Here is a 19,597-nt window from a genome sequence, read left to right as displayed (position 1 = left end):
GGGATGTTGTCAATTTTCAGTGATTTCAAATCTAGTGATACAGATTAATAATATACGTATTATAAAAAAAAATAGTCTAGTTCCACTCAATATCTTTTACATTAGCCAAAGAATCTAGAACTGGAAAGTAAGTAGTAGTCCTCCCGTTACTCGATGATATAAATATAATCCAGAATGCTGCCATACTTTGTTACTTTTATCGTCGGTTCCATCTGGAACTTGATTACAGAATAGATTAAAGTACATTTGGGGTCTCTACAATGCACAATTGATTTAAGTAAAATTAAAAATTAAATTGAAAAGCAAATTAGTTACCTTAAAATTAATATAAATAAAAAATAGGCATTAGTTAATTTTAAACAAATTGAGGAGGGAAAAATAAAATAAAAAACAGTGTTGTTTTTAAATACAGTCAGTTCTCGAGTTATGACGGGGTTCCGTTCCACCACCTTGGTCGTAACTCGAAAAGGTCGTAAGTCGAAAATCATACAAAAAATAATTAAAAACAATGCATACATGCGAAATACAAAAAACACTTTTATTGCTGACTTCAAGTTGTTAACTAAATACTTTTTAGCAAATATCTACATAAATAATTTATATATAAGAATTGATCTAGAGTATTTTTATCATCTGTGCTACTGATATCCATTGTTAATTCTTGAGATTTTTCAGCGAGGGCAGTGATAGAGCTTGTTTTTCTTAAAAAAACGTCCAGGTTTGTTTGTACAGTTTGTTGTTTCTTTTCTCTATAAATTTCATAATAACACGCAAGTGCTTGCTGAATAAGGCCGTGTACCCTCTAATATCTATCGATGTCTTTGTCCATATTTTCAAATTTTTGAATAGCATCATTGATTTGGCTAAAAGCTGCAGCCATGTCTTTTATCACACATTTTTTTGGTGATTCTTCGAGTTCATCTAATTCTTTTAGCTCCATTACATTTTTTTCTGCAACTCGTTGTTCCTCAATCTCAATCAAATCTTGGTTTGTGAGTTCCTCAACATCATTTTCCAAAAGATGGATTACATCTTCATTATCAACTTCCAGATTAAGTTGTTGAGCACATTTTACAATAATATTTTCTATCTCATCTATTTCCCCTTCTTTATTAAAATACATATTGTCATTATATCTTTTTAAGAGTTTGTTCCATATGCTGTTCATACAATTCGTCGTTACTTTGGACCATCCTTTTGAGATATTGTTTATTGCATGAAAGATGTTGTAATTTTTCCAAAATTCTCTCAATGTCTGATGTTTGTCTGTTCCTGCAATTGCTTGAGCAAAAGTGATTCTTAAATAATGGGCTTTGAAATTAGCAATACCCCCTTGATCCATCGGCTGTAGAATGCTGGTGGTGTTTGGAGGTAAACAAACCACTTTTATATTTGGATGTGATTCCCCTAAGTGTGGAGGATGGCCTGGAGCATTGTCAAGAATCAATAAAATTTTAAAGGCTATGTCGTTTTTATCACAGTTCTTTTTTACTTCTGGAATGAAACAGTTATCAAACCAGTCTTGAAATTATGTATATGACATAAAAAAAAAATTTTACAACTTGTTTTTTCGTCGTAACTCCGAATGGTCGTAAGTCGAGGTGGTCGTAACTCGAGAACTGCCTGTACAAACATTTAACAAAAATTAGTTAAACAAGTAAGAGACCCTGTTCTGAGAACCGTGAAAATATATTAGATACTGTATGTATTATAATATGTATATGCTTCAAAAGTTAATTTTATAATTATTCAATGATATTTTTATCATTAACAAATTTATTTTACTCACATTCATCCCCCTTGAATTTTGACAGATTTTAAATGAAATACTATGAATCTTAATGAAAACGAAATATTAAAAAAACGATCACCGATTGGCCAAGTTTGAATTTCTCTCTGGTAAAAGCTGAAATGCCATCTCTGATTCTAAACCAGAAAATCTCTGGTTTAGAATCAGAGATGGCAAGTGAAGTTATATCGAAATACATTTTCACCGTTAGATATATATTTTTACTAGTGAAAATAAAATTGAACTGGCAGGTGCTAGTAAAATTATATGATTTCAACTTTTCCATGCATGATAATATATACATTTAAACACTTTATTTATTTACATGCAATGTATAAATGCTACAGTAAAAATATATTTTTCAGTGAAGTTATATTTTCACTAGAGAAGGCTAAATACATTTTCAGTAGTAGATATATATTTCTACTAGCAAAAATATAATTTAACTGATAGACTCTAATGAAATTTTATGCTGCTCTAAAATGTCGATAAAATTCCATTTGCCAGGTACGAAGGGTCCATTCCTGTTCAAACTCAAACCTAATGTGTAACTTATGTCTATGAATGTAAACCGACAAATAATTATAGTAATTTTATTTTGATATAATTTGGTCTGTCAAAAATTTTATTCTTCTATTTTATTTTGTAAATACATATACTCTTTTCCTAGCATGTAAGGATACAAATATGATCGTGAAATAGACTGTTGCTGTAGCGTAAAAGAAATGTGATTTATTTTGTTTTAATTTAGTTTGTGCCGCACCTACTTGTGAAGATTTATTTATTTTCCTAGTTGTTTTAATTTGTCCATAAATTTTTAATAGTATAAAAAAAGGAAAAACCTACTATATATTAACTTACATTGATATTTAAAATATTATCAGCCTAATATTTATTAAAAAAAAACATTGAGACCAGATATATGTATGTATATTTTAAAATAATATTATATTAAAATGCATATAGTATATTGATACACGATAAAACATACGTATTTATTCTAATTAAGCCCATACAATATTCTCAATCCAATCTATATATGAACTGACTCTTGTATATACACCAGGAACTTTTACTCCACCGCATCCGATACCAAACGAAGTCACACCAATAATAAACTCAGTGCAATTGTCCTTAAACAATAACGGACCTCCACTGTCGCCCTAAAATTAAATTATCATACGTTGTTAAATTAAGGATTTTGAACATAATAGGGATATTATGTAATAGGTATGAGATTACCGGACATGTGTCTTGTGTGCCATTAGCTCCGGCACAAACTTGAGAGGTAATAATCCCATTTGGTAAGCTTCTTCTATTCTGATAACCAGCATTGCAAGATTGGTTATCGGTTATTTTTAATGTGACTTTTTGAAGAACGTCTGATGATTCAGCTATAAATTATTTTATGATGTTTATAAGATGCATTATATTTATTAATGTCTAAGTAATAAAATATTTACCAGTTCCTGTTTTACCCCATCCGATAGCATTAAATACTCGATTGTCGAAATCGTTCGTTAGCACTAAACATCCTGGATTATAAGCAGAGGAGAAACTAAAAAAGAATACAATTTCATTGGTTAAACATATGTATATCTAACTTATCATCATTCTTGTTTCGGCTACCGGACGAGATACACGCTCTGAGCACACCACTCCAACGACGGTTTTCCCCCGCTGACTCATCGGTCTACCAGACCGGCTCTGTCATGGCGGAGCCAATCTTTGACGTGGACTCCCTAAGCATGGAGTTCACTCAAGTAAGTGAGCATGCCTCAGACTTGACGAACCTCAGGGAGGAAATGGAGATCCTTCGCCAGGAACTCCTTGAGGAACGTCGACTCCGCATCTACCTTGAGGTGCAAATTGCCGAGCTCTTGAAGGGCAAAAAACCAAATAAAAAAACGGCTTCCGTTTCTTCCGCGTCCGCAACGGAGGCAGTTATTTCTGCGCCTCTAAAAGGCGCATATTCTACTCAAATAAAAAAAAATAATAAACAAAACGTATCCGCGGTACCAATCGTTGTTACCGCATCTGCACCCGCGATACCCGCGAGTAACGTTTCGACCGGAATAGTGACATTGAACACTGCCTCTGCACCCGCGACATTTCTCGCTGATAAACTGACCGCGCCCTCGACTACTCGTTATCCCTCGAATAATAGGGAATCGTCCCCTGCTAAGAAGAGGCTACGGCCTAGCACACCGCCAATAGTAGAAACGGAAATAAAAAAGGCGAATATCCCGCCAATTATTCTTAATAATCCATCAGATTACAAAGCGGCGAGACAAACCATTATCAACAATGGTTTGTCGTTTTCCTCTATTCAGCGCACCGACTGCGCAAAAATTATTGCGGCGTCAACCGATGACTTCCGCAAAATTACTAATTTGCTAGATGAAAGGAAATTCTCCTTTCATACCTACACATTTAATTTTTATAAATAATTTGTTTTTGAATTCATGTTTTAAGAATATAGTACAGGGTACCTCGACTTTTGAATTGTAAATGCCCCCCTCCCCTCCAAAATGACGTTCTTAGTGCATACAAATGAATGTACATACATATCAGGGGCGGGTGGTGAGATTCTTTCCCTTTCGATCGCTTGCGTGTTAAGTGACTTTTTTTTTAGTTAAATATGTATATAAATTAACAAAATAAGTAAGAAAATGATATTTTACATTTTCCTCAACAAATTAAATTAATAATGGAAAAATTAATTGAACGTTTAATTTCACATGGTCACCCAATTATATTTTCTATGTCGATGAGCGTCCACATCTTGAATCGAGTGGACCCATAGAGTAAAGAATGTTATATATAAGTGGACCATATGTACGTCAGGTAGTCATAGGAAAATTTGATTTAAAATTTCTGTGCTTGACAAAGAATTGTTGAAAAATACATTTTCAAAGGATGCAATATCGAATGATTGTTGTTGAGTCATAAATTAATAAAACTTCCCTGCAAAACAATACTTTCAGTATAACAAAGGTGTGCAACGGAAATGTCCTGGGCCATAAAACAATCTTTTTCACGCTGTAAACAAACAATAGTGGTTAATTTTAGTTTAGATATAACATAATTTAACTTTAGATGTAATCTAAAGCTCTTGGTGTTCGGTCTTATAGTTTGTGTTAAACCGTCGGTTATAATAAGAGTACGTATCAAAATGCAATAAAGCAATTGACTGCAATATAAGTGAATATATAAGTGAATTGTAAATAATATTTAAAATAATCAAAAAAAGCAAACCTTTTAACAAAATAAATATTTATTATATTTAATACAAGGAATTTAATCTTCATATTTGTACTTATTGTATTCTTTAAGTAGCGTCTATTCAAAACACTTAAACTCACACAGTTTTCAGTTTCATTTTGTCAAGTATTCAAGAGATGCATTATAAATATGTACATTAAAATTCGTCATAGATGTTCTGCTCTTCTACCTTAAAAAAAAAAATACCTTACTATTTCTTAAAGTTTGTACGTCATTGGTATTGTTAGTGCTGACGATTCATTTCAGGGTACTCTTGTTCTGACACAAATTGTGTTAGTATTTGATAAGACAATGGTTTTATTATTGAATTCAAATATAGTGCATTCCCATTGGAATTTTCCATTTATAGAAGTGATAGTATTCCAGTCTCGTTAACGAGAATATAAGGTTCCTTCGAGTTTCTTGACAAAAAATTTCTAACAGCGATTCGGCAAAATTCCGCTATTTATAAATATTTTATATTAGGAAATTATTATTAGGAAATTTAACACTAAACGTTCAAATAACCGTCCTTTTTCATTTATTTAGAGCCAAATTATTATTGATTTTCTGTAATTAACCGCACAAATTTCAAACCTTTATAATTTGAAAATACGTTGTTTTTATAAAATATATAAATTATTGTGTTTTTCAGTTAAATTTACATCCAATTAAAAATATGTATATTTTTATTGTATTGAGTAACCCCTACCACGCTTCGTTCTAAGCCCCGCCCCTATTCTAGCGCGCCTATATAAAGCGGTGCAATAAAAAAAACCGTTTCGACTTCTCATCACCGCACGTGTAGGAACTCGTCGTGCACTGACTCGGAGAGAGAGGTCGTCCGTTGAGCCGAGCGGACGTCCCCACGCCCACCCGCTCCCGGTCGAACGATACCGCGCGTGTTGTGACAAGTGCAAGTGAGAGAGCGCGCGCGCCGCATCGGTCAACATGGCCGATCCCATCTTCGCCTCCCGCGTTGCGAGTGCAAAATCACGACAACCCGCCGCTACTGCCGCCGCCACTACCGCCAGAGGCGCTGCCTCCACCGCCACCCGCTCGCGAAACTCGGGAGTCTCTCGATCTCCGCGAAGTCCTCGCCGAACTCCGGGAGCTGCGCATGCAGAGGAGCGACGATTTACGCAAAATCGAAAAACAGCAGCGTGACATCAAGCTACTGACGACCACACTGAAGGAGCTCTACTCCCAACACAAGGCGCTGCAACGTCTGGTGGGAGCCGGTGAACCCCCGCATACGCCTGCGCCCATCCAGCCGCACACTCAGACGCAGACCCACCCCAAGATCGACGCCCATTCCGGCCCTTCCGCCTATGAACCCTCCGACCCAGAGCCTGTTGGAGCCGTCCAGTCTCTCTTCTAACGAGGAGATGGAGACGGACGCCTTCACGGAGTTGTCGAGGAAGCTAACTCTCCGAGCAGGGGACTCGCAGTCCTCGCAGGTACCCATTGTACTTGCAGACACTACACCAGACGTGCTCCTCCCGCCGCCGATGAGTCGACGGCAGCAACGAGGACAGAGGAAGGTACGACCAAAGTGCCGCCCATCTTCCTAAAGAGTGGCGTTTCTTACGTCCAGCTGGAGCACGACCTTCGCCGCTTAGCCATTCCCGTCTCATCGGCCGAACAGACCAGAGACGGCATCAGGATCCAGCTGACCAGCGCTGACAACTACCGGTCAGTCACAAGGCTGCTGACGCAACGCAAGTATGAATATCACACTTATCAGTTGCAAGAGGACAAGCTACTGAAAGTGGTCCTCAGAGGAGTCCCTACCGGCATCTCCACGGCCGAAGTCATGGAGGATCTCCAGGCGTCCTACCCGGTGAAATCAGTTCACCGCATGAAGGCGCGCGGCAGAGACGTCCTGATGGTCCTCGTCCAACTCGATAGGACCGTAGAGTCTCTACTTCAGATTACCCGTCTCCTCGGACTCAGCATCAGAGCCGAAGAAGCCCGACTACGTTAGCCAGTGCCACCGCTGCCAGAAATTTGGACATGGAGCCAGCTTCTGCAACGTGGCCCTGGCTTGCGTCAAATGTGCAGGCTCTCACCTAACGAGGGACTGCAAAAAGACGCAGGAACGGCGCCCGAAATGTGTCAACTGTGGAGGTGACCATCCTGCTAATTACAGGAGGTGCGCAAAAGCACCGCAGGCTGCGTCCTTCGCGAAGGGTGCAGTACCCCAGACCGCTAAACCATCTGTTTCATGAACAGGAAGAGCTTCGCCGCCAGCTAAGCCCCTCGAAAACCTGACGAAGCTAGCTCCCACACTGGAGAGCGCGCTCCCGATGTTGGTAGAGGTTCTCCCTCTACTTACGCAACTGATGGCCATCTTTGGCAAAAAATAGATGGATGCGTTAGCCCCAGCCGAACAACTCGGACTCGTTTTCTGGAACGCGAACGGGCTGCTGAACAAGCGCAACGACCTAGACGTGATCCTGGTGAGCGAGACCCAGTTGAGGGCAGGCTACCGCGTTAACATCCCCGGCTACGTACTCCACCGAGACGACCGCACCGACAGGAAGGGAGGAGGCACAGCAGCTTACGTCAGGATGGGCCTCAAGCACCACAGGAGCTGACTCCGGACTCGCTGCATGCGGAGGCCACAATCGTGGTCCTCGAATTGGCGCATGGAGAAAAATTGAGGCTAGTATCCATCTACAATCCGCCGAACAGATTACTACTCACGAACGACCATCTCCTTCTTTCAGACTCGTCGATCCCGACCGTCGTCGCCGGAGACTTCAACTTGAAGCACGTCCAGTGGAACTCGTTCAAAACGAACCGCAACGGACTCGTTCTGCGTGACTTCTTTCAGCGTAGGCCGTACACGATCACCGTCGACGCGCCGGACACGCCCACGTTCTACATCCACATCGTTCCGGGTGTCGCTGACGTTCTAGACATTGCCATGTTCCAAAACTTTCTCAGAAGTTACACCATGACTAGCCTGTATGAGCTCTTGTCTGATCACAACCCCGTCCAGTTGACGATGGTCCTGTCGAACGCCCTATCGACGGCACCGCCGAGAATGCGCACCAACTGGGCCAAATTCAGGGACGCGCCACGCGCAGATCACACAACACACACTGACTTTTTTGCTCAGATGCTTGCTGTGGTTTGTGTTGAGTAGTTCTACTTTCGGCTCGATAAAATGACTGGTCGCGGAAAGGGGTTGGGAAAAGGGGGAGCTAAGCGCCACAAGAAGGTGTTGAGGGATAACATCCAGGGTATTACAAAACCTGCTATCCGTCGTCTGGCTCGTAGAGGAGGCGTCAAGCGCATCTCCGGACTGATCTATGAGGAGACTCGAGGCGTGCTGAAGGTTTTCCTAGAAAACGTCATCAGGGACACAGTCACCTACACCGAGCATGCAAAGAGGAAGACTGTCACTGCCATGAACGTCGTCTACGCTTTGAAGAGGCAAGGGTGCACCTTGTACCGTTTCGGAGGATAAAAGATGACCACTTGCATATCAAAAAACGACCCTTTTAAGGGCCACCATTTTTTAAATTCGGTTGAGTTTTTCTGTGCAAATTGACTAAATAAAACCCCTATAATAAATTACCTATATTCGTTAAAGAAATGCATTGTAGTCTTTTAGCATACATCGCCTAATTTCACTTGGCGCTTGGCGTTGAGCTTACTGCACTGACATACTTTGTTATAATCCAGAACGCTGCAATACTTTGTTACTTTCATCGTCGGTTCCATCTGGAACTTGATTACAGAATAGATTCAAGAATATTTGGGGTCTCTAAAATGCACAGTTGACTTAAGTAAAATTAAAAATAAAATTGAAAAGCAAATTAGTTACATTAAAAATAATATAAATAAAAAATAGGCATTAGTTAATTTTAAACAAATTGAGGAGGGGAAAATAAAATAAAAAATAGTGTTGTTTTTAAATACAAATATTTAACAAAAACTAGTTAAACAAGTAAGAGACCATGTTCTGAGAACCGTGAAAAAATATTAGATACTGTATGTATAATATGTATATGCTTCAAAAGTTAATTTTATAATTATTCAATGATATTTTTTCATTAACAAATTTATTTTACTTACATTGCAATACAAATTAACACTTACATACATAGTTGTTTTCTATCCTTGAGTATTAACGAGTTGAAAAACAAGACTGCTTAAGATTTATCGTAATACAATTAGTACTAGGGATTCCAATCCCGGGATCCCGAACGATTTTCAATACCCGATGAGAAAAATGATCAATATCAATTTACTGATGAATACGAAGATGAAGTCCGAAGTTCATTTTTTATCTTCTCAGATAAATATGTATGACTTTCACTCTTTTATTTTTATTATATTATTTTCTATTTTAAGCCCAAGACTAAAATTATACGTACTTTTATACATTGTACGTTAAAAAAACAGATGTAAAAATATATTGTATTATTCATTTTAAATTATTTTTATCGATAAAATAACATGAAAATTATCCCGGGACTGGTCCCGGGATCCCGGGATCGACTAATTGCAATACCGAAATCCCGGAATCAAAATTTTGGTCCGGGATTGGAATCCCTAATTAGTACCCTTGGTTTATAGAAATGGTACTTTATTGATGATGACAAAAAAACACATTTAGTATATATATTATAGTATTATACCATATATGGTATACACATATTTTTTGATTTGATATTAAGGAGTTTCTATGGTCATTATTTTTATACCATAAACTAGTCAGATGTGTGGTTGCACATTATTGTTCAACAGAATTAGATCTTTTCAATTGACCAGTGTAATGATTTAATATCATACTTCTTGGTGCAACCGATTTATTGAGATAACTCTCAGATTTAATGGGTTTGCTAAAATTAAAAAAAATTGTGGTAGATTCTACCAACAGGGACGTAATTTGATGGGGGGGGGGGGGGGCAGGTGGTGCCATTTGTTCATCCCCCTTGAATTTTGACAGATTTTAAATGAAATACTATGAATCTTAATTAAAACGAAATATTAAAAAAACGATCACCGATTGACCAACTTTTGCACTCCTCCCTGGTAAAAGCTGAAATGCCATCTCTGATTCTAAACCAGAAAATATCAGTTTATCCCATAAAGAAAAACTAAAAAATCAGTTTCGAACCAATCAAAAAAAAATTTTTAAATCTCTTTTTAGTGAAGTTTTATGGAAATACATTTTCACTGTTAGATATATATTTTTACTAGTGAAAATATAATTTATCTTGCAGGTGCTAGTAAAATTATATGATTTCAACTTTTCCATGCGTGATAATATGTACATTTAAACACTTATAATTATTTATTTATATGCAATGTATAAATGCTACAGTAAATATGTATTTTTCAGTGAAGTTATATTTTCACTAGTGAAGTCTAAATACATTTTCAGTAGTAGATATATATTTCTACTAAAATTCAATTTGACAGGTACGAAGGGTCCATTCCTGTTCAAACTCAAACCTAACATGTAACTTATGTATATGAATGTAAACTGACAAATAATTATAGTAATTTTATTTTGTTATAATTTGGTCTGTCAAAAATTTTATTCTTCTATTTTATTTTGTAAATATACTCTTTTCCTAGCATGTAAGGATAGAAATATGATTGTGAAATGGACCGTTGCTGTAGCGTAAAAGAAACACAGCATACTGTGTTTTAATTTAGTTTGTGCCGCACCTACTTGTGAAGATTTATTTATATTCCTAGTTGTTTTAAGTGGTCCATAAATTTTTAATAGTACAAAAAGAAGGAAAAACCTACTACAGATTGACTTACATTGATATTTAAAATATTATCAGCCTAATATTTAGTAAAAAAAAACATTGAGATCAGATATGTATATGTATGTATATTTTAAAATAATATTGTATTATAATGTATATAGTATATTGCTACACGATAAAACATACGTATTTATTATAATTAAGCCCATACAATATTCTCAATCCAATCTATATATGAACTGACTCTTGTATATACACCAGGAATTCTTACTCCACCGCATCCGATACCAAACGAAGTCACACCAATAATAAAATCAGTGCAATTATCCTGAAATAATAAAGGACCTCCACTGTCGCCCTGAAATCAAATTATCATACGTTGTTATATTAAATATTTTAATGATAATAGGGATATTATGTAATAGGTATGAGAATACCCGACATGTGTCTTGTGTGCCATTAGCTCCGGCACAAACTTGAGAGTTAATAATCCCATTTGGTAAGCTTCTTCTATTCTGATAACCAGCATTGCAAGATTGGTTATCGGCTATATTTAATGTGACTTTTTGAAGAACGTCTGATGATTCAGCTATAAATTATTTTACGATGTTTATAAGATGCATTATATTTATTAATGTCTAAGTAATAAAATATTTACCAGTTCCTGTTTTACCCCATCCGACAGCATTAAATACTCGATTGTCGAAATCGTTTGTTAGCACTAAACATCCTGGTTTATGAGCAATGGAGAAACTAAAAAATTAAAAAAGAACACAATTTCATTGGTTAAACATATGTATATCTAACTTATATGTTATATATGTATGTATATAAAATTCTTACGAAACTTTTTCAGCTAGTTTGAGCAGTGCAATATCGTTGTATTTGTTTGGAGCCCTATATTGCGGATGTAATATTATTTGTACAATTGCTACATCTTGTTCGAAATCCGAACTCTTCTTTAAATTCACACTTCCTAGCTTCACTATAGTTGGACTGTCGCTGTAGGAACAAAACACATATTAGCGCATGGTGTTAAAATCTTAAATACTCAGATGGACTAATTAAAATTTAATATCCAACGATATATATATACATATATATGATATTGTATAATATACCAACCTTCTCAATCTTGTATCCGACGTTGAAGTGCAGTGACCTGCAGTTAAAACGTAATTTTCACTAATAAGTGAACCTCCACAGTTCCAAGCGTAGCCAGTACCATCTACTAAAGGCCATCCGATTGCTGCCTAATGTAAAACAATTATTATATTTGATTTTTAAGCAATGTATTTAAAAAATCATTATATACCATGCTCTTAAATTCGCCAAAAAGTGCATCAACTCCACCAAAGGCCGCTAATAAGCATTCAGAATACTTGGCGCAATCTTTGAGGATAAAATTGTATTAGTAATTTATGTATTATACATACATTAATAAATTAAATAAACTTTTAATATAATTGATAAGGAAAACAAAATAATAATTTCAAAATGCCAAAGCTAAGGCTTTATTACTATGATTGTCAGCGAAGCGAAGTAAATTTCTTAGATAAACCCTGAAAGAGGGAGTACGGATCATATCCGTTAAGATACAATTGATTGTATTCTCAATGAAGAGTTTATTGTGGAGTGGTGTCAACAATCCGTCCATGCTCGACGACTAGTCTTGAGTAGCAATATGACTAAGAAAATCGTGATTGCCTCCTATATAATTGGCCGTTCAGCGGTCAAGAACGCTTCACTTACACGAGCCATCCAGCTTCTCAACGATAATGCCAGACACAATGATATTTTCGGCGATAGCTACGAGGAGCTAGATCAATGTATGTGTAATGGTGCGCATCTCTTTTAGGGGATCCGGAAAATTGACCGTCCGCAATTCCCCGCTGGCAATTTACCGCCGACAATTAATCGCTAACAGTTTACCCCGGGTCATTTGATCGCAAACAATTTATAGCCTACAAATAGTCAATGAGATCTAGTCATAAAAAGTTGTACTATATTTAAGTTTCTGCTTTAACCCTTAGATTAGTGAGCTATTTTTTCAGCATATACATACATAATATTTTTTTAATAAGTTAAGAATTTTGATTCAGTAAAATCATTATTTGTTTTCATCATTTAAAAATATTTCGCTTAGTTCAATTTATATTAGGTTACTACTGAACCGCTATATGTTTAATAATAAATTATAGCTCTAAAATAGTTTTAAGTTTAAGTAAAAATAGTATTAAGTACTATATATCGTCTACTACGTTATTTCAAATGTATAACCACATATTTATATAAAATTATAAATTATTAAAATTATGTTGTTTGTATGTATATATTTAATGCATTTAACTGGACTGCAAATTTATCGTGTTAAATGCGCTTTATCTAACACCTTGGTTTAAAATTTTGAGATATTAGATTTTGCTGTAGATATTTCGCTTTAAACTACAAATAATAATAAAAATACTGTACTTTTTCTGGCCAGTTCTCCGACGACTGTCGTTTTCCTCGTAGTGTTCAACAGATTCGGTCTTGCTCTCGGACAGCAAACGATCGGTGTAAAACCTTAAAATAAACATTAATAATAACACGACATTCTGAAAATGCTTATTAATATATTTATTTTTATTTTTACCATTAAATCCACACACCACAGGTCTTATTCTCATCGTTGTCCACTGTTCTTGTGCTAATGGACATTGATTCATAAACCTGCAAACACCTTGAGTTTCACCATTTACAGTGCAACTATCACCCTCTATAATATAATTAAAATATGTAGAGTTAGTATGAAGTTATATTATTAAAGATATAAATATGTGCGTATTTTTACCGTATCGTTGTGCAGCAACTGTGTTTATAAAGATAAACGTAAAAATCAAAACACTCTTCTGTTTCATATTTTCAATATAAATAAATAATAAGTTTTTTATGCAGTCACGAAGAGAACGTTCGTCTCGAAACCGAAATATGGACTGAATCAGTGTCGAGTTGTTGTTTTAAGTTTGGCAACTTGTAAACCTGTTTGATAATCCCCATTACAAGGTTGTTGCATTGCTTTTAAACATTCTGAGATCGTTTTCTATAAAATTGGGAAATACCCTGGTATATTAAATATCGTCCTAATGAGTTAATAATCAATAGTTTATATTCCTAAAAATACTTTAGGTATTTAATACGAGTAGGAGCTAATTATTTTATGGTTTATTTATTATCAATTAATAGAAAATGAAGTAATATAAATATCGCTCAAACTGAAATTTGTTTTTGTCTATGTATTTGACTAAATAATAACATTTTTATATGTCTATCTATTTAAAACATGCCAGTCCACAATAATTGCTCTGCTATTATAAGCTAATTCTGATGATTGTTTTCATATATTTTTGTGCACTAAGAAAAAATATAAAGAAAATAAAATAAATTGAAAATTCATTATTTACATTCAATAAAAAACAAATTTAGCGTTTAAATCAATAGCGTTTAAACAATGAAAAGATATAACGCAAAGAGAAGGCAAAATATTTTAGTATAATCGTAGATAAAGGCCTTTATCTTCAGTGTTAATTGGTCACGTTGTACATAAACTATTATACAGATTACAATATAAGCAATACTTGTTTTTTTAATTTTTAATTTGTTTAATTTTTACTTATTTTTTTGTATATATTCTGTTTTAATAATGTAACTATATTCATAATGTTAAGTGCATAATTATTATCTTGCACATTAATATGTATAAATGTTAATATTCCTTTTTTGTGCAGCTACTGCGATTTATTTTGGTTATTTAATTTTTATAAAAAAATTGTTTTTGAATTCATGTTCTAACAATATAGTACAGGGTACCTCGACTTTTGAATTGTAAATGCCTCCCCCCCCCCCACCAAAATGACGTTCTTAGTGCATACAAATGAATGTACATACATATCAGGGGCGGGTGGTGAGATTTTTTCTTGGGTGTTAAGTGACGAGAGTGAATGAGAGATAAGGCCATGCTGACCGCATGCTCTTATCTCCTACTCACTCTCGTCATTTAAGGCCCACTGTCCACGGAGGCGTCGCTGCATAGACGCGTATTCGTCATTGTACGCTTGTACGCCTGCTTGCTGGGTACATATAAACTAACGAAATATTATTTGACTTCTTACCTCACTTCAAGCTTTCTCAGTCGACAGTGTTTTGTTAGTTTATATTATAAACTAACTTTATATTATAAACTAACGAAACACTGTCGACCGAGCTGCAACGTCACGCTCACGTCGCTGCATGCAAGCTTCATGACGACTGGCGTCAAGCATCTCAGACGCCCGGGCGTATATATTAGTTTATATGTACGCGGCAAGCAGGCGTACAACAAGCGTACAACAAGCGTACATCAAGCGTACAATGACGAATACGCGTCTATGCAACGACGTCCCGTGGACAGCTCACTCGGGCGTCTGACATGCTTGACGACTGTCGTCATGAAGCTTGCATGCAGCTTCGTGTGCGTGACGTTGCAGCTCCGTCGACAGTGTTTCGTTAGTTTATATGTACGCAGCAAGCAGGCGTACAACAAGCGTACAATGACGAATACGCGTCTATGCAGCGACGCCTCCGTGGACAGTGGGCCTAACACGCGAGCAATCGAGAGGGAAAATATCTCACCGCCCGCGCTTGATATATATGTATATCCAATATACTGATAAACATTTTGACTGATGGTGGTGATAATAGATTATGACATCACATTAAATTTTTTCAATGTAACTGAATTTTATCTCTATTTAAAAATGTAAGAACACAGCAATAAAACCTTGAGTCAATCAGTTAACCAACTTTGTAATGACGTCTTTGATTGTGATATTGTGGTTATAATTGATTGTAAATATTTGTATTCTTCTATTATATTATAGTATATACATACATTTATTTAACTCAAAATATTCTTTCTAACACTAATTGTTTGACACTATTTGCATTTAAGCTTATGTTTTTACTAACTACGTATTGTTTTATAAAACCTCAAATATATATTCTCAAATATTCCCAATTATACCCAAAATATTACCAAACTTGATTTATTAGTTTGACCTATTTTAAAATACACAAACAAATATTGCAGGGATAGAATGTGGTCATAATTCCTACCGGAAATTTTGAGATACATTTAAATAATACATATAAGCGCAGCGACATCTAAGACATAATTTATGGGTTGAATATTTAATACTAGTTTAAGATATATTTAAACAAAGAAAATTAAACGTGTTTCAGCCCAAAACATTATAATTTTTAATTCAATTTCCAACGTCTGATCACACTACTCTCAAGCCAGCGCTTATTTAGTATTTGTAAGGTTCTCGTATCGGTGTAAACAAATTCGCTAAAAACTGTATATGCGTGCATGCATGGACACATGCGGCATGGCCACATGAGGCTACATGCAGGCTTAAGGCCGCAGTTTTCCACCTCTGGACTATACTATATGTATGTATTAGTCCAGGGCTCGGCAACCTATGACCCGCGGGTCACCAAGTGACCCGTTTGATGATTTGAAGTGACCCATTTCAGTTCTGCAAATATAATTTTTTTTAACGTGTTACGATGTCACGACTAGACCACATATATGGTTGTTAGGACCAAAAATATTCACTGACCCGAATAGGCTTTTACATAGTCACATTTGAATTATTTTGACCCGCAGCCAAAAAAGGTTGCCGAGACCTGTATTAGTCCATCCAAAAAATTAACGCTCATCATCGTTGTGGTGGAAATAACGGCGCATGTAAGCATGAAAGCACACATACAGTTTTCCGCGAATTTGTTTACACCGATATGAGAACGTTACCAATACTAAATCAGGACTGGCTTTAGGGTAGTGTGACCATACGTTGGAATTTGAATTAAAAATTATAATGTGCTATATTTTAATTTTAAATAATTGTCGTGTTGTGTAATTTTGTACTATTTTGTAATCAATATAACAATTCCTGTAATATTCTATTAGAATTTTAATTGAATATTATATTCAACAGATATTCAACCTAGAGAGTGATTCCAAAACTGCTATCATGTTTTTTAGTTAAATATGTATATAAATAAACAAAATAAATAAGAAAGTGATATTTTACATTTACCTCAACAAATTAAATTAAAAATGGATAAATTAATTGAACGTTTAATTTTACATGGTCACCCAATTATATTTCTCACCAATACAATGTCTATGAGCGTCCACATCTTGAATCGAGTGGAATATATGTACGTCAGGTAGTCATAGGCGAATTGTTGAAAAATACATTTTCAAAGGATGCAATATCGAATGATTGTTGTTGAGTCATAAATTAATAAAACTTCCCTGCAGAACAATACTTTCAGTATAACAAAGGTGCGCAACGGAAATGTCCTGGGCCATAAAACAATCTTTTTCACATTGTAAACAAACAATAGTGGTTAATTTTAGTTTAGATATAACATAATTTAACTTTAGTTGTAATCTAAAACTCTTGGTGTTCGGTCTTGTAGTTTGTGTTAAATCGTCGGTTATAATAAGAGTACGTATCAAAATTAAATAAAGCAACTGACTGCAATATAAGTGCATATATAAGTGAATTGTAAATAATATTTAAAATAATAATAAAAAAGCAAATCTTTTAACAAAATAAATATTTATTATATTTAATACAAGGAATTAAATCTTCATATTTGTACTTATTGTAATCTTTAAGTAGGTAGCATCTATTCAAAACACTTAAACTCACACAGTTTTCAGTTTCATTTTGTCAAGTATTCAAGAGATGTATTATAAATATGTACGTTAAAATTCGTCATAGATGTTCTGCTCTTCCTTCAAAAAAAAAATACCTTGCTATTTCTTAAAGTTTGTACGTCATTGGTATTGTTAGTGCTGACGATTCATATCAGGGTACTCTTATTCTGACACAACTTGTGTTAGTATTTTACAATGGTTTTATTATCGAATCCAAATGTAGTGCATTCCCATTGGAATTTTCCATCTATAGAAGTGATAGTAATTAAACATTCCAGTCTCGTTAACGAGAATATAAGATTCCTTCGAGTTTCTTTTCAGAAAATTTTCTAACAGCGATTCGGCAAAATGCCGCCATTTATAAATATTTTATATGCCTACTTATTAAGAAATTTAACACTAAACGTTCAAATAACCGTCCTTTTTAATTTATTTAGAGCCAAATTATTATTGATTTTCAGATAAAATGTTGAAGGAATCCATTTTGAGCTATTTTACTAAATTTACCCAGGTAACAGACAGCAGTGGCGTAGCGAAAGGTTGGTCCGGAGGGTCTAAACCCCCTCCCCCCTTTGGCGGAGCGCAGCCAGTGATTTTATGTTAATTAAATATAAATTACAAAAATTATCTTGCCTTTTGTCTTGACAAAATCCCCCCTTTGATAAAATCCTGGCTACGCCACTGACTGACAGCACAAGTTTTAATCAATTATAATTTGAAAAGACGAAAAAAGACAAAAAATTGACCTGGGGAAAAGCTACAGCCGCCTACGGAGCCCTATACCCACTCATAGGAAGACGTAGCGTCCTCAACCTAAAAAACAAATTATTGCTTTACAAAGCCATCATCAGACCCACTTTAACATACGCCTCCCCTATATGGGGCACAGCAGCCCTAACTCACATCAAAAAGATGCAAGTATGCCAAAACAAGATTTTACGCACAAGTGTAAAAGCGCCATGATTCGTACGGAACGAACAAATACATAACGACACAAACACGCCATACCTCTTTGACCATATACACAAACTAGCTCAACAGTTCTACAGGCACATCCCTAAGATAGACAACAACTCCATTAAACACCTAGCGGACCTAGATCCAAACACCATCCCCCACAAACACAAACGCCCACAAGGTATCCTAACCCGCCAACTACCAACCACCTCCCCTCCCATTACCGCAAACCCAGCCCAACCCATATCTAACAGATAAATCACAGATAGTATATACATTATCTTTTCAGACAGACAAAGGTGTAAAAGGATCAACATCCACGGTACACCAAAAACGTCATGATCAAGGATCAAGGATACAAAATGAGACTAAATATTTCCAATCTACTAAAAGTATTATTTTATAGTTTATTTAACACTGCCCACCACTACATTCAATTAACAAGATAACACGAAATATCCGCACGTTTTTTGCTAATACATACATATATGTACACAGATTTTAATTGTTTTGAGTGTAAAATTATATCCAGGGCATAAAATTTTGGATATTGTTTTTATTTTAATCATAAAATATTAAATTTAGTAATTGTATTTAATTGTATTGATTTTATTAAATTCTAAAAGTAATTTAAAAGAGAATCATTTTATTATTTACCTTTCATTACATGTATATGATTGTAATTAAATGTTTACGATTATACAAAAAATGACATTCAACGGCGATTCTCAAACTTTTTTTATTTAATTAAATGTATACTATGTAATTGAATGTTTACGATTATAATTCGAAATGGTTAAATAATAATTATAGTCGCTTTATAATGCACAATAATTATAAATATTCAAAGAAAAATTATTATAAAAATATGAACGAAAACACTTGGTTGTTCGAGAAAAATGTAACGAAACACAGTTTATACCAAGGCTGTGGAGTCGTTAGAATTTTTTCCCGACTCCGATTCAGACTTTTTCGTACGGTCCGACTCCAACTTCGAATTTAAGAATTTCGATAAGATAATCTTAAAATATTAAATTTTATTTTTAATTATTTTATTTATTTATTTTTATGTAAATAACAACAAAAAATAAT

The 19,597-nt window shown here is 35.1% G+C and overlaps 2 protein-coding genes across 2 annotated transcripts; one reads left to right on the top strand and one right to left on the bottom strand.

Annotated features, from left to right (window-relative positions):
• Nucleotides 1-2,702: 2,702 nt before the first annotated feature.
• Nucleotides 2,703-13,793, bottom strand: LOC148228738 (serine protease snk-like). The gene is made up of 14 exons (XM_088200236.1): nt 13,628-13,793; nt 13,430-13,552; nt 13,267-13,359; nt 12,110-12,186; nt 11,920-12,047; nt 11,638-11,796; nt 11,453-11,547; nt 11,232-11,383; nt 11,000-11,152; nt 6,244-6,623; nt 3,419-3,469; nt 3,253-3,347; nt 3,032-3,183; nt 2,703-2,952 (listed from the first exon to the last, which is right to left on the bottom strand). Exons 1-14 carry the CDS (start codon nt 13,692-13,694, stop codon nt 2,794-2,796), a joined length of 1,884 nt encoding a protein of 627 aa, XP_088056362.1. The 5' UTR covers nt 13,695-13,793; the 3' UTR covers nt 2,703-2,793.
• On the top strand, nt 8,229-8,578 carry LOC148228739 (histone H4-like). The gene has a single exon (XM_088200694.1). The coding sequence runs from the start codon at nt 8,229-8,231 to the stop codon at nt 8,529-8,531; it is 303 nt and encodes a 100-aa protein (XP_088056820.1). The 3' UTR covers nt 8,532-8,578.
• Nucleotides 13,794-19,597: the final 5,804 nt, after the last annotated feature.

Source organism: Plectrocnemia conspersa, unplaced genomic scaffold, assembly GCF_051122295.1.
Source record: "Plectrocnemia conspersa isolate PC_06_02 unplaced genomic scaffold, ASM5112229v1 ptg000012l, whole genome shotgun sequence".
In the NCBI taxonomy this organism is placed as follows: Eukaryota; Metazoa; Arthropoda; class Insecta; order Trichoptera; family Polycentropodidae; genus Plectrocnemia; species Plectrocnemia conspersa.
Note: the sequence above shows the minus strand (reverse complement) of the source record. Positions and strands in the feature narration are given on the sequence as shown.